Source organism: Anolis sagrei, chromosome 6 (assembly GCF_037176765.1).
Source record: "Anolis sagrei isolate rAnoSag1 chromosome 6, rAnoSag1.mat, whole genome shotgun sequence".
NCBI lineage: Eukaryota > Metazoa > Chordata > Lepidosauria > Squamata > Dactyloidae > Anolis > Anolis sagrei.
The window spans coordinates 61,877,873-61,893,310 of NC_090026.1; the positions used below are offsets into that span (position 1 = coordinate 61,877,873).

Genomic DNA, 15,438 nt, shown 5'->3' on the forward strand with positions numbered 1-15,438 from the left:
ATCTTAATACAGCGGTCCTCAAACTAAGGCCCGGGGGCCGGATACGGCCCTCCAAGGTCATTTACCTGGCTCTCGCTCAGGGTCAACCTAAGTCTAAAACGACTTGAAAGCACACCACAACAACAACAGACCTATTTCATCGGCCGAAAGCAGGCCCACACTTCCCATTAAAATACCAATAAGTTTATATTTGTTAAAATTGTTCTTCATTTTAATTATTGTATTGTTTTAAAGTATTTTTTGCACTGCAAATAAGATATGTGCAGTGTGCATAGGTATTCATTCATGATTTTTTCAAATTGTAATCCGGCCCTCCAACAGTTTGAAGGACTGTGACCTGGCCGTCTGTTTAAAACGTTTGAGGACCACTGCCTTAATATTTTCCCCTTTAAAGTAAATTAATCTTATCTCAAATAGTTCATTTATGAGCAAGATGAGAGCAGAGAGATTTGATTAAGATGCCATTTTTCACATGGTAAACCACATCCCCTCAAGATAAGGTTGGCATCAGATATTAATTTCAATATTCAATACATTGCTTTTAAAAAAAATTGAATTGAGTGTTTGTGCTGAATTGGAGTAATCATGATTGATTGTTTATATTTTAGAAAGAAGGATTTTTTCAACATCCGTTGAAGCAACAGAAAAAGAAAAAAAGAGGTTCCTGGGATTTTTCAAGACAAATAAAAGAACTAATAAGGTAAATACGATATTTCACATATTAAACTGTGTTAACCTTGATTCAGGATGTGTGGTCCCCAGGGCTTCTTTAAGAGAAGTGTATGTATCTGTATGTGGCTATTCCCCTCAAAGATGCATATGCTTCTTTTGCTTGGAAGCAGCAAAGAACAGTAGATTTATGTTGTATTGATTAGTTTTGAAAGTAGGTTTGTGATAATAAAATTGACAGATTGAAGTCTCTTCTAAATCCCTTTGTCTGCTTCTAAATCCTTTTGTCTGCTGTGTGAATTAGGTGTGAATGCTAATTACATTAACTTGTGTAAAGAGTTGTACAATGTAGGACCCTTCCACACAGCTGCATAAAATCCAAATTGAACTGGATTATATGGTAGTGTGGACTCAGATAATTCAGTTCAAAGCTGATACTGTGGATTGTCTGCCTTGATTTAGGATTATATGGCTGTGTGGAAGAGCCCCTAATGTTCAAATGTAAAATATTTAAAAGAAGTACAGCACCTTCAACTTTATTAGTCAATGTCGTGTACCTAAACCAACAAAAGAGAACACATATAAACAATCTATGCTTTGGAGTAGCAATGGGAAAAGTGTAGGTCCTCAAAGCAATCTTTAAAGCTTTCAGCTCTTAACAATGTCGACAGTTAAATACTCTTGTTTTTCAGCAATATAAATAGATAGAAATAAGATTTTAGCTGTTGTTTATAATTTCCCTCCATTTTAAAAACTTAGAACCTACACATTTTCAATTTGTCCTTGATTAGTATTGTCAGAACATAATGTTATTGTATTGTTATTGTATTGTTTGTTAATTTAAGCTTCAGTAATGTATGCCAAAGGAGCCCCCGGTGGCGCAGTGGGTTAAAACACTGAGCTGCTGAGCTTGTTGATCGAAAGGTCGCAGGTTCGATTTCGGGGAGCGGCGTGAGCTTCCGCTGTCAGCCCTAGCTTCTGCCAACCTAGCAGTTCGAAAACATGCAAATGTGAGTAGATCAATAGGTACCGCTCCGGCGGGAAGGTAACGGCGCTCTATGCAGTCATGCTGGCCACATGACCTTGGAGGTGTCTACGGACAACGCTGGCTCTTCGGCTTAGAAATGGAGATGAGCACCACACCCCAGAGTCAGACATGACTGGACTTAATGTCAGGGGACTACCTTTACCTTTTTAATGTATGCCAATCTCTGTACTTTCTATTGGCAACTTCATCAGTATATTAGTTTGGTGGAAGGAAAAGTCACTTGTCCACCATTTGGAATAATGGTTACCAGGAATGAATGCAAGATGTTCTGTAGTGTCTTCCTACCTGCAAAATTTTAAGTTGTCTATTCATTTCAGCCGTACATTTAATGGCAAGACCATGACAGAGAGGGATATGCTACTTAGACTTTCTCTCTTCTTCAGCTCCGCTGTGCCATATATTTAAATCTACTACAACAGTAATTTCTTGAACAGAAGTTTGCTTATTTGTGTTCCAGGCAGAAGAGAACTTGACCGTTATGATGGATTGGGATTATGGCAGTGAAGAGCCTTTAAAAACCACAGCAGCAAGTGAACAGAGTCTTGATGTAAGTATTAACTTTGCCTCTAGGTGGTGGTGCAATATAAAATAATTCTTCTGCTTGCTCACTGGAACATTCATTGAAGTAAAAACACCATATGCTTGTAGCAATGAGATTAAATCTTGTGTAATATATGTCATTTAGAAACAACAAAAAAGAAAACGTAAGTACACATATAGAGGAACAGAAAAGAGGGAAAAGGTATATGTAGTAGTGCATAGTAACCCAGAGGTCATTTCTGACTAGTGAGAGCCCTAATTTACTTTAAAGGGAAAATATTAAGGCAGTGGTCCTCAAACATTTTAAACAGAGGGCCAGGTCACAGTCCTTCAAACTGTTGGAGGGCCGGATTATAATTTGAAAAAAAATATAACATGAATGAATTGCTGTGCACACTGCACATATCTTAGTTGTAGTGCAAAAACACTTAAAATGATACAATAATTAAAATGAAGAACAATTTTTAAAAATATTAACTTATTAGTATTTCAGTGGGAAGTGTGGGCCTGCTTTTGGCTGATGAGATAGGATTGTTGTTGTTGTGTGCTTTTAAGCTGTTTCAGACTTAAGTTGACCCTGAGCGAGGGCCAGATAAATGACCTTGAAGGGCTGTATCCAGCCCCCGGGCCTTAGTTTGAGGACCCAAGCCCTAAGACAACACTATCACAGGCTTTTCTTGGCAGAATTTGTTCAGAGATGGATTGCCCTTGTCTTCTTCTGGGACTGAGAGAGTATGACTCACCCAGGGTTATTCAGTAAGTTTCCATGGCCAAGCTGGAATTCGAACTCTAGTTTTCAGAAGTGTAGTCCAACACTCAAGACACTATACTGCACTGGCTTTCATAACCAGAGGAGAATATATCTGGTGGTGAGTTCCTTCATACCAGAGGTAGGTAAGGTGCCTCATACACCCTATACATGTCAATATTTTATATATAAAAATAGGGACACAAATGTGAATTTGTAAGATATGTGACTCAGTGATACAGGCCCGTAGCCAGGATTTTGATTCGGGGAGGGGGGGAACAGGGACGCTGAGTTTGATTTGGGGGGGAAGAGTTTGGGGGACTCAGGATCTACCCTAGCAAACCTTTTGTATCATTATCCCAATACCCCCATGCATATGGGATATATTGAGCATGGTGATCCGATCATGATATGAATAAATATAACAGTTTAAATAATGTACCAGTAAGGCCTTCTCGTGGACCACCCTGAGAATTTGGGGGGGGGGGGGGCTGAAGCCCCTGAACCCCCCCCCCCCCCCCCCCCAGCTACAGGCCTGCAGTGATATGAGGATGCTATTGAAAGAGTATGGTGATGTGCCAACATGATTAATTAGGAAGAAGATAAAATTTGTATTTTAGGCAGAGAAACCTCTAGATTTATGTACTGGATTCAGAAGGGGAGGGAACTACAGTAATATGTATGTTGGCAGCATAACTATAAATGCACTGTACATTAATGTAACATCAATCAAATCCTGTTCAGAATGACAGATAGCTTTCTCTCATAATCACAATCACCGCATGAGGTCTATGTCAATACCCACCGTGTCTGGTCAATACATATTCTATATCAGAGTCATTTATACCCCACCTTGGCCATAAAGAACATGTGGACACAACTTTACATATTTCTTTACTAGTGTCCATGTTTTTAACTGTGTCATGTGTCTATTTGTTACTATAATTTAATTTGTTGTTTCCCACCTTGATTCATGGAAAAAGCTGGGTTGTTGTTATTTCCTGCTTCATAGAGTTGTTAATATCAAAATGGGGTGTGATATGAGTGGAGAAAAATAATTAATTCAAAAACATGCATTTAGAAAACTCATCGTTATTGTAAAGGATTTGATGCATTCAATTTACTTTTTAGAACATTAGCTAGGTTACAACTATATAGACCCGGGGAGTTTAAACATTTTCCTCTTATGATCCTTTTTTGCTTGAGAATTTTAATGCAATATCAAGTATATATGTATATAAAATAGGTATGCAAATCAAGCATTAACTGACAATCTATATAAATAAAAATGTAATGTTCATTTGTGGGATTAACAGAACTCAAAAACCAGTGGACGAATTGACACCAAATTTGGACACAAGGCACATAACAGCCCAATGTATGTCCTTCGCTCAAAACAATTGATTTTGACATTTGGGAGTTGTAGTTGCTGTGATTTATAGTTCACCTACAATCAAAGAGCATTCTGAACCCCACCAATGATGGAATTGAACCAAACTTGGCACACAGTTCTCCCATGACCAACAGAAAATACTGGAAGGGTTTGGTGGGCAGTGTCCTTTGGTTTTGGAGTTGTCGTTCACCCACATCCAGAGAGCATACTGTAATTTTTACAAAGATTTCAGGACAAGGGATTCTTTATGAAATTGTAGTGTATCAGTAATTTTTGGTTTTGTTTCAGATAGTTGTTATGATGACTGTTATTGTAAGGGTTTTGATTAGGTTTTTCATCTGCTTTCAGGAAGCTATCACAGTTCCTCATTCTTCTTCAGTGAGTTCGTATTCTGTTCCATTGGGACCATCACTGTCTGTTGGGAACGTCTCAGCAGTGACTGGAAGCACTGAAATAAAAAAGCGGAGAGCACCTCCTCCACCAGCAATTCTTTCTCAGCTGCCAAGTGTGGAGACAAATGGAGATGAAAATATTCTAAGTCAAGTAAGTATAGTATTTAAAAATACAAACTGAAATATGAAATCCCAATAAAATCTCCACATAAGAGGATGCCAGTTGACACAATTTGATCTATAAGCAGTTGCAGGAGAAAGTGGTGGCTTTCAAATCAATAGCTTCACCCTATTTCTAAACCAACTGTTTGAGAAAATTATAGCAGTCATGACATTAAATTAACTTATATAATGTGTTAACCTCTACCCACCACATTTTCATTACATCCCCTCCCCTCCCTGCATAAAGCAACAAACCAGTGGCCAAATATCTGAATATTAGTTTTTAGATAAAATAAACAAATCTGAGAACATTGAGTGTTGTTTCCACATTTTTCCCACACGTGGCTATCTGTGAAATTTCCATGCTGCTTGTCTCAGTTAAAATCAGTAGTGCTAGTTCTGAGTGATTTGTTCTTACTTTGTGGTTTTAACTGCCAACAAGTTGATTTTGACATATGGCAACCCTGTGAATGAGAAACCTCAATTTCATCCTCTCATCAGCAGCTCTGCTCAGATCTTCCCTGGTTGTGTTCCTTGGTTGAATTTATGCAGTTCAGCCTCCCTCAATTCCTCTTGTATTTTATCTTGCCAAGTATTGTTGTCTTTCCTATTGAGTCATGTCTTCTTTTGATATGTCCAAAATACAGCAGTCTTAGTTTAGCCACTTTGGCTTAGATTTTCCTTGTGTAAGGAAAATGAATGAGTGTTTCTAAAGGAAAACACAGAAGCATCAGAAAGGAAATGGAATAAAAGTTTTCACTATGAGATACAGCAGTAACAAAAAATATAGCAAGCTTAAGTTTAGAGGCCATGTTTATCAAGTTTGCTTATCACTTTCAATGTGGAGAAATGTATGGTATTACACTTCAACAGAAAAAAAAATCACAGATATAGGATGAGTAACACCTGGCTTGAAAAACAGTACATGTGAAAGGGATCTAGGAGTCTTAGTAGACCACAAGCTGAACATGAGTCAATGGTGTGATGTGGCAGCTAAAAAAGAAATTAAATTCTAGGCCGGATAATAGTGTGTGGATCGAGGCAAATAATAGTCCCACTGTATTCTGCTTTGATCAAACCTCACCTGGAACATTGTGTACAAATATGTAGACCACAATTCAAGAAGGATAGTTTTGAGCTGGAGAACCACATACAAGAGAAATGAAAATATAACAGATTCATTCTTGAGAGAACCAAATCACCAGCACTAATAGCGCTGCTACAGAATCTGCTCTAGCCATATTGCTCTAGCCAAGCTTGTTTTCTGCTCCTCTAAAGACACTGCAGATTTAATGTAGTTTGACACTACTTTAACTTCAATTTCTCAATGATATGGAATCATGAAAGTTGCAGTTTTACAAGGTCTTTAGCCTTCTCTGCCAAAGAGTGCTGGTACCTACAAATTCCAGGTTCAATAGTATTAAGCTTAGCACAGCAGGAAAAATCCTGCTGATCGGAAGTTATGTGTATTAATGTTCCAAACAGTACTTGTTTTACTTATTTGATATGAATACTGCCTTTTCTTCTTTCTTAAGAATAATTTACATTTTATAGGTTTTATACAGGGAGTCAATATAGTGATGACATTTGCTTTTGTGAGAATAATTCGTTTTTGTTGTTAATTTCTCAGATATCTCCTAGTTCTTTGGCTATTATTTCCACTATCTTATTCTTCTCTAATATTGCATTGCTTATCTTCCAGTTCATGTATGTTTGATAATCTTTCTTTATTTGGAGATCCAAGCTTATTAATGCACGATCTGAGCATTTTATTACCCCTATTCTGATATCTAGTACCTTGGGTAGTACCTGTTGGGAAGCAAAGAAATAATCAATCCTAGAAAAAAATTGATGGGCTGTCAAATGGAACGTAAATCTTTTCTCATTTCCCTTTAAGATTCTCGACCAACTTTTTATTTCTTATTATTCTACATAAAGTTGTTCTATTTTACATTTTCCCTTTCCCTTTTTGTGTGTAATGGGATTTATCCATTTCCTCATCCATTATTCCATTAAAATCCCCTCCTAAGATCAGGTACCCTTTTTGTATTCCCTCTATTTCTTTAAATATTGTTTCATAAAATTCTGCTTGGTTAGTATTTGGAGCATATACGTTGGCTAAAGTAAAATCCACATTTCCCATTGTTCCTTGTATAACTATATATCTTCCTTGTTCATATATCTTTGTTTCCTTTTTATTGAAACCACAGTGATTTTGAATTATAATTGTCATACCCCTCAATTTATATGTGCCATATGATTTTATATATGTTATAGAACCGCGCATCTTAGGCTCATTCACCCCTGGTTTGGATTGATGGGTCTCTTGTAAGAATGCAAAATTAGCTTTATTTTTATAAATCAAATCTGCAATGGTTTTCCTTTTAAAGACTGAGCCCAAACATTTACAATTCAAAGATATAATCCTTAAGTTTTCTTCCATTTCTTTACCATTCTACTTTTACTCCTACTTGGCTGGTCCCTAATTTGTGCTCTCCCGTTTTACCCCCCTCTTCATCCCTTCCCACCCTTCCCTTGTGAACTGCAGTTCTCCCCCATTCCCCCCCCCCCCCATGTTCAGAGACTACTTGTCTCGAACCTGGTTTACTCCGAATCTCTTTGTGGGGTGGGGGGAGGGGAGCCATTCTTCATCTGAATGCGCCCATCCCAGTATCTCCCAGGGTATTCTTAGAATGCTTTAACTAGTAGAATTTGAATATTTTATACTAATAGTTAGTCAATCCTTCTCACAGTCTCTTTCCTTCATGTCTTAGTTCATATTAGTCTTCTCCTCCTGTCACTAAATCCCTTTTCCCCTTCTTCTCCCCTCTCTTCTTCTCTGTCAGTGTTGCATCTTTTGTCTCAGTTGTCAAGTTCAGTTCCTTCAGCAAAGTTAGACCTTGATCTAGAGATGTGATCTTATAGTTATTGTTTCTCCAGCAAAACCTCAAGAAAACTGGATAGCCCCAATTGTACTAGATTTTTCTGGCTTTGTAAAATGGTGCTACATTGGTGAATGGACTTCTGCCACTCCAAAATTTCAGAGCACAGGTCTGGAAAAATCTGTATTGGTGTGTCCTGGTATTTTAGTGAAGATGCCTGCCCTCATACTGCTTTCATTATTTTGTTTTTGTAATGAAAATTCCCAAATCTAACCCAAGATGTTGCGAGGAAAAGGGGTGGCCCTCTAATATCCCACTCTATGGATTCTTTCAAAATAGGCTTCCTCATAATCTGTTTCGGAGTTCTGTTTAAGCCATTTCATGATTTCTCTTTTTAACATCCCAGGATTTTCTCCATTTATCTCTGGGAAATGTCTAATTCAAATGTTCATTCTTCTATCACTGTCCATTACATTTATCACCCTCAAGTCCATCTTTTGAAGGCTTTTTTGAGATTGTTTTATCTCTGCTGCATTTACCACCGATTGTACTTCTACAGCTGCTACTCTTAAATCCAAATCTTGGTTTTTCTTTTATGGTTCCTGTGAAGTAGATTTTTTAATTTGATTTTCTAGCCTGGTGATCTTCGTTGTTATTTCTTGAGTACGGTTTAAGATAATATGTTTGATCCCTTGAATCTGCTGTAATCATTTTTTATTCATAATTTCTTCAGGTTCATTCCTTCCTCCATTTTGTGCCATCGCCATTGTGTCCTTATATTTATGGCTCCTTCCCTGAGATGAGCAATCAGCGAGATTCTCGACAGATGCTGTCTCCGGTGCTCTTTCCCAGCTTTTTTTTTGGGGGGGGGGGGTGTAGATAATAATGGATTTATTTTTGCCTGCCCCTTGCTCTCTGTTTGGGATGGTTTTTACCCCCTCACTTCATAAATCTTTACTTTTTCTACTCTTCGCTAGTTTACTGATCTTGGTTTTGGTTTTGTCTTGTTGCCATTAAAGGACGCTTAGCAGTCTGGGGAGCGAAACCAAAAGTGATTTATCATAGCTTTATTATCTTCTCCTTCCCAACATCAAGGATATTTATGGGCGGATTAACAACTCACTCAGTCAAAAAACAAAACAAAACAAAAAAAAGCATTTTACTCACTGTGAGTCCATTCCTAATAGTTAATTATCTAGGTTCTTGTGGTTTTTTTCGGGCTATAGGGCCGTGTTCTAGAGGCATTTCTCCTGACGTTTCGCCTGCATCTATGGCAAGCATCCTCAGAGGTAGTGAGATCTGTTGGAATTAGGACAATGGGTTTATATATCTGTGGAATGGCTGGGGTGGGGCAAGGAGCTCTTCCCTGCTGGAGCTAGGTGTGAATGTTTCAACTGACCACCTTCATTAGCAGCTGTGGACAAGTCTACATAGGGACCACCAAACGCAGCGCCCAAACAAGAATCAAGGAACATGAAAGGCACTGCAGACTACTTCAACCAGAGAAGTCAGCCATAGCAGAGCACCTGATGAACCAGCCTGGACACAGCATATTATTTGAGAACACAGAAATGCTGGACCACACCAACAACCACCATGTCGGACTACACAGAGAAGCCATTGAAATCCACAAGCATGTGGACAATTTCAATAGAAAGGAAGAGACCATGAAAATGAACAAAATCTGGCTACCAGTATTAAAAAACTCTAAAATTACAACAGCAAAACAACAGAGAGGAAACAACCAGGCACATCTTAACACCTCTCAACAGGGGATTTTCCCAGGCTCAGCCAGGCCTTCAAATGCTAATGAAGTTGAAACATTCACACCTAGCTCCAGCAGGGAAGAGCTCCTTGCCCCACCCCAGCCATTCCACAGATATATAAACCCATTGTCCTAATTCCAACAGACCTCACAACCTCTGAGGATGCTTGCCATAGATGCAGGTGAAACGTCAGGAGAAATGGCTCTAGAACATTGCCCTATAGCCCGAAAAAACCCACAAGAACCTAATGATTCCAGCCATGAAAGCCTTCGACAATACAGTTAATTATCTTATTATCTCTTTCCCTTCATGGGAGCTCTGGTTTTAGTGTCCACTCATCAGTCTGTGGCACTACCCCACTTTGGTGTTTCTAACAGTTGAAAGTTCCTTAGACATCCATTATGGTTTATTTAGATGCCTCCTATTTTCTTCCTCATTGGAAATCTTTAAAATTGTATCTCCAGTATCTTGTTTTTCAGAAATTCCCATCCATGATCAATTCCTTTCTATTTTAGTATTCCAGACCATGAGATCACACTCGGTTTTACTCTGCTTACTGACATCTGCTTTCGTAAAGTCTAGAATGCATATCTGACTATGATTGACCTCTTTCCGCTGTATAGCAAACTCTAGAAGAACACGGTCACTGCCGCCTAGGGAACCTGCGACTTCCATCCCATTTAACAGGTCGTCACTGTTGGTTAGAATCAGATATAAAATAGCTGATCCCCTTGTTGCCTCTTCCACGTTCTGGACAATTAAATGCCAGTCGGGTTATGGTTTGTATACTATACTCATTGTGTGGTTATATAGTCCTCTGTTGGTTATGTGCATCATAACATAGAAACGATATCTTTATGTAATGTGGATCTGCATGGAAGATACAATTATTATTAATGTCATGAAGGCACAGCAAATAGCCTAGGGTAAGCTTTGCTAATCTGCTTGATCATATAACAAATATATGTTGTAAAGATTTTTTGTTAATTTACTGGTTTGCATTTTAGTAAAACCAATCAAATAATTCAATGCAATTTAAGACAGAAACGTAATTAACCTTGATAATTATATGATGCTTTCCGATTACCACTATCCTAGATTAGATTCAAGAAATATACAACAGAAATACACTATTTAAGCAAGCTGTTTTCCCCCCAGTTCCAGCAAAAGGTATCGTAGGGGTATCATCTCTGGTATGCCACATTGAGTTCCATAGACAGAATACAAATATAATAAACAAATAAAATGCCTTTACTTTAAAATGTGCTCTAGATAGTGTCTGAAAGATTTTTAATTCCTCGATCTAAATTCTGCGTCTATATTAAGTATAGGGTTTTTAACGAGGTGTCTTCTTATATTTAGGCTTTCCTTCTCTTCCTGTCCCCAGTCTTAAGTGAAGGGGGAAAAGAAGTATTTAGAGAAACAGAGGAAGTTGGATGTTTTTCCTTGCCAAGACAAACATATGCAGACCGGTTAAGTCTACACATTTCAATACATGTGAAAATATTTGGTTTTGTAATCTGACTTCCTTGGGTGGAAATAATCATGTGATTTAATAATGAGATTGTGCAGAAAGATGAAATCACAAATATTTTAGTAATTGAACATAGACTATTGGTTTTTGGATATCATTTTCTCTCAGACACGTTCAAACCCAGAAGAAGTCTTACAGTGGTGAATGACGAATATGAACATATAAAGCTGTATTGAAAAACTTCTTTATACTGGACCATCCAGGTCAATACTGTCATCTTGTATTATCAGTGCCTTGCCTAATGTTAAAAGTATGCAAGACATCCCTTATTTGGAATTCTGGAATTCGAAATACTCCGTAATCATCCACATGGGTGGCTAAAATAGTGACAGCTTTCCTTCTGATGGTTCAGTGTATACAAACTTTGTCTCCTGCACAAAATTTATATATATATGGATTTATGAATTGGTGAACGTTGACCACAAGATGATTTTATTACTGCTATTGTATTAATTTGATTGTTTTAATTAGTTATAATTGTTGTTGTTATAGTGTTTTATAGGAGGTGTGTATGAAACAAAAATACATTTTGTGTTTAGATATGCATCCCATCCTTGAGATATCTCATTATGTAAGTACAGGCAGTCCCTGAGTTACAAACATCCAACTTACAAATGACTCAGAAGAACAGGGCTTAGACGACAGGAGGTAAGATAAATATACCCCTAGGAAGGGAAATTCGCTCCTGAAAAAGTTATCATGGGGAAAAGGTGTCTTCACTGAAGAGTTCTCACCAATCCTTGTTTCTACAAGAAGCCAATTTTTACAACATCCAGTTATCACAGGGACAGAAAGTGAGATGAAATCTTCTGAACAGGAGCACAGACAGCAAAACAAACACCACGGGGGTGTTAACCCTTCACTATGCTATCCAAGACTAAACAAAATATGTATATTTGGCTGGAATTACACTTAAAATGTACCTTTCCAAACAGATTCAACTTAAGAGCAAACCTACAGAACCTATCCTACAGAACCTACCTTAGCACAAGTATATAGAGGGGTAAACATATACAAGGACTTGTATACTTCTGTTCAGAAAAAAGTACAAACTTTTCTCATTACAGTAGAGGTTGATATATTGTTACAGAAATGAAGGAAGTTGTATATGTTAACTATAACAGAACGAAATATTTATTGGGTAGATTGTGTTTGTGTTTTCAGGTGATTGTGTTTTCCAAAAAGAAGTGGGGAAACATCTGTTTTGCCCTTGTCTTTAAAAGCTACTCAAATAAGAAAGGAGTGCTAAGAACAGCAAATAATCTGTTGCGCTCTGCAAGCAGTGTTTATAACAATTGGGATGAGAAATTGCTTCAGATAATATTGTTAAGGCTTGATTTCTTTATAAAAGAAGCAGCCAACCATAACAAATTATTTTCAACTTCCATTGTTTTGCTATAACCCGATGTGAAAGAGAAACACAGTGTTCTTTGTGCTTTAACCATTTACATTTAACCTTCTAGAATTACCAAGGTTGATATTACCAAACCATGTTCTACCAATTCTCTGACCCAGTTTTGAATTAAACACATTTTAATAGACTCGAATGGTGGGTTATAATTAAGCTTTTGATCCTCTGTGTTTGTGAGTACATAGCCCTCAACTTTATTTTGTTTTGTTTTGTTTTATTTGCATTTTTTCTAGCCTTTCTCCCCATAGGTACTCAAGGTGATTTGCGACAATGTGATACAATAAAATTTAAAAAGAAGGCTAATACATTTTTTTTAAAAAAATGAATAATTTGTGTAATGGATACAAATGTTAAAATAATAATAATATCAATAATAATAATAATAAATCTTTATTTATATCCTGCTTTTCTCCCTAAACGGGACCCAAAGCAGCTTACAACATTGTATTAAAGACAACACAAAACAATATGCATATGTAAAACAATAACTTATACAAACAAATTTACAATAAGAAATAAATAAACATATTTAAAAATGTTTGTCTAATACAATTATTGCAGACAACTCCACAAGACAGATGGCAAACATTAAAAGTTAGCCTTCTTGTCATTACAGCTAAGTGTCTTCATCAAAAGCTTGCTCGAACAGGAAGGTCTTTAACTGCTTTTTAAAAGATGTCAGGGAAGAGGCTGTTTTAATCTCCTTGGTGAGGGAGTCCCAAAGATTGGAGCGGCCACTGAGAAGGCCTTCTTTTTCATCACTGCCAACCACATTTGTGATGGTGGCTGCAATGAGAGGAGGGCCTCACTAGAATTAATTTTAAAATGCTATTAAAATTACATTTAAAAGATAAATATCCCTCCAAGTTTCCACAGCGGCCTGCCCCTCATCATCCTGCAAATGTGTGATGGCAGAGAGATGAATGTTTAACAACGTGAAAAGAGTAAAAAAAGAGGTTTCTGGCATCTTTAAAATTGTAATGAACTGGGCTTTAACAAACAAGTAAGTAGGTTTTGAAGCTCTTGTTAGCATCATGATTGACATGAACTCAGTGAGCTATTAGGATTACCTGGGAAGGAATCCCACGGCAGGATTGCAGCACACCCAAATACCTGGGAGACACTCTGGACCGTGCTCTGACCTACAAGAAGCACTGCCTGAACATCAAGCAAAAACTGGGCGTTAGAAACAATATCATACGAAAGCTGACTGGCACAACCTGGGGATCACAACCAGACACAGTGAAGACATCTGCCCTTGCGCTATGCTACTCTGCTGCTGAGTATGCATGCTCAGTGTGGAACACATATCACCACACTAAAACAGTGGATGTGGCTCTTAATGACACATGCCTCATTATCACAGGCTGTCTGCGCCCTACACCACTGGAGAAATTACACTGCTTAGCCGGTATTGCACCACCTGACATCTGCCGGGAAGTAGCAGCCAATAGTGAAAGGACCAAGGCAGTGATATCTCCAGCTCATCCCTTGTTTGGGTATCAGCCAGCACGTCAACGACTTAAATCGAGAAATAGTTTTCTTAGATCTACAGAGACACTCGCTGGAACACCTCAGCAAGCGAGAGTTCAAAAGTGGCAGGCTCAAACCCAGCACCTCAATCCGTGGGTGATACCAGATGAGAGACTCCCTCCTGGGCACACAGAAGACTGGGCGACTTGAAGGCACTGAACAGATTGCGCTCTGGCACCACGAGATGCAGAGCCAATCTTAAGAAATGGGGCCACAAAGTGGAATCCACAACATGTGAGTGCGGAGAAGAGCAAACCACAGACCACCTGCTGCAATGCAACCTGAGCCCTTCTACATGCACAATGGAGGACCTTCTTGTGGCAAGACCAGAGGCACTCCAAGTGGCCAGCTACTGGTCAAAGGACATTCAACCAACTACCAAGTTTGCAAAATTTGTGTTTTTTTAAATTTTTTGTTTGTTTTGTTCTGTTAGAAATGTAATACAATGGTCTGGTTGCTGATGACACGATAAATATAAATAAGGTAGCTATGATAATCTGGTCACTCCAATCTATACAAGCTAAAATTCATAAAACTTGCCTGAGTGCAAATAATTATTTCCCACTTTCTCATGCTCTGATAGGCAGCACCAGTATAATACTGCTGTTAAGCTTTCCGAGACACGTTACTCCATTTAAATTGTTGAGTTGCTTGCTAATCAGATCTGCAGTATTTCAGCATTTATGCGTCATAATAATTTGCAACATGCACATATATGCAATGTTTCCACATAATGCTTTGAGTCTCACAAAATTCAGTCTTCAAGTCTCATCATTGAAAGTTTTCTACCAATTGTTCAAACTTTTGATTTTTTAACTCACTCATTTTTACCATGGTCATAATCTAATACTAGTTGGGGCCCGTGTTTTTGAGGTAAGAGATTTCTTGACTTGGTGTAGTATTACGATTTCTTCAAATGAGCAACAAATGACCAACTGTCGAAATCCATTTTGTGGCACTTAAGGCCATTTAGAAACAGAAGTGTTTTATGTAAAAGTTAAGTAGAGGGGAAAGTTTATGTATTTTTTTCTCCCCTGTTCAGCAGATGTCCCAAAGCTCATCACAAAATGGTTTACAGAAGAAAAAAAGGCGTGCTCCTCCTCCACCAATTCCTCCAGTGCCAAACAGGATGGAAGACCAGAGGAAAAGCACAGTTGGTAAGAATTGTTTACTTTGCACCCAGTGCGTCTGCCCGATCTGCAAATGTTATAGTGCTTTGCTAATAATACTAAAATGTTTCCCTGTGGACAAGAAACTGCCAATATGACAGATTGAAAGTCTGGAAATTGCAAAGTGTTTAATATTTTATGTAACAAATGAAAAACATTTTCAGAGTATCCAGTATGTCTATATTGTCATA

At 38.0% G+C, this 15,438-nt stretch overlaps 1 protein-coding gene across 5 annotated transcripts in view; it reads left to right on the forward strand.

Moving 5' to 3' along the window:
- Positions 1-15,438, forward strand: part of COBL (cordon-bleu WH2 repeat protein) — a 111,485-nt gene that overhangs the window by 60,700 nt on the left and 35,347 nt on the right. For 4 of the 5 annotated variants that reach the window (XM_060781510.2, XM_060781514.2, XM_060781513.2 and 1 more), the window contains 4 exons: positions 609-700; positions 2,175-2,264; positions 4,747-4,941; positions 15,121-15,235. In XM_060781510.2, the coding sequence (XP_060637493.2) occupies positions 609-700; positions 2,175-2,264; positions 4,747-4,941; positions 15,121-15,235 (492 nt within the window). The remainder of the gene's footprint in view (positions 1-608; positions 701-2,174; positions 2,265-4,746; positions 4,942-15,120; positions 15,236-15,438) is intronic. The other variant, XM_060781511.2, reaches the window with a different exon arrangement.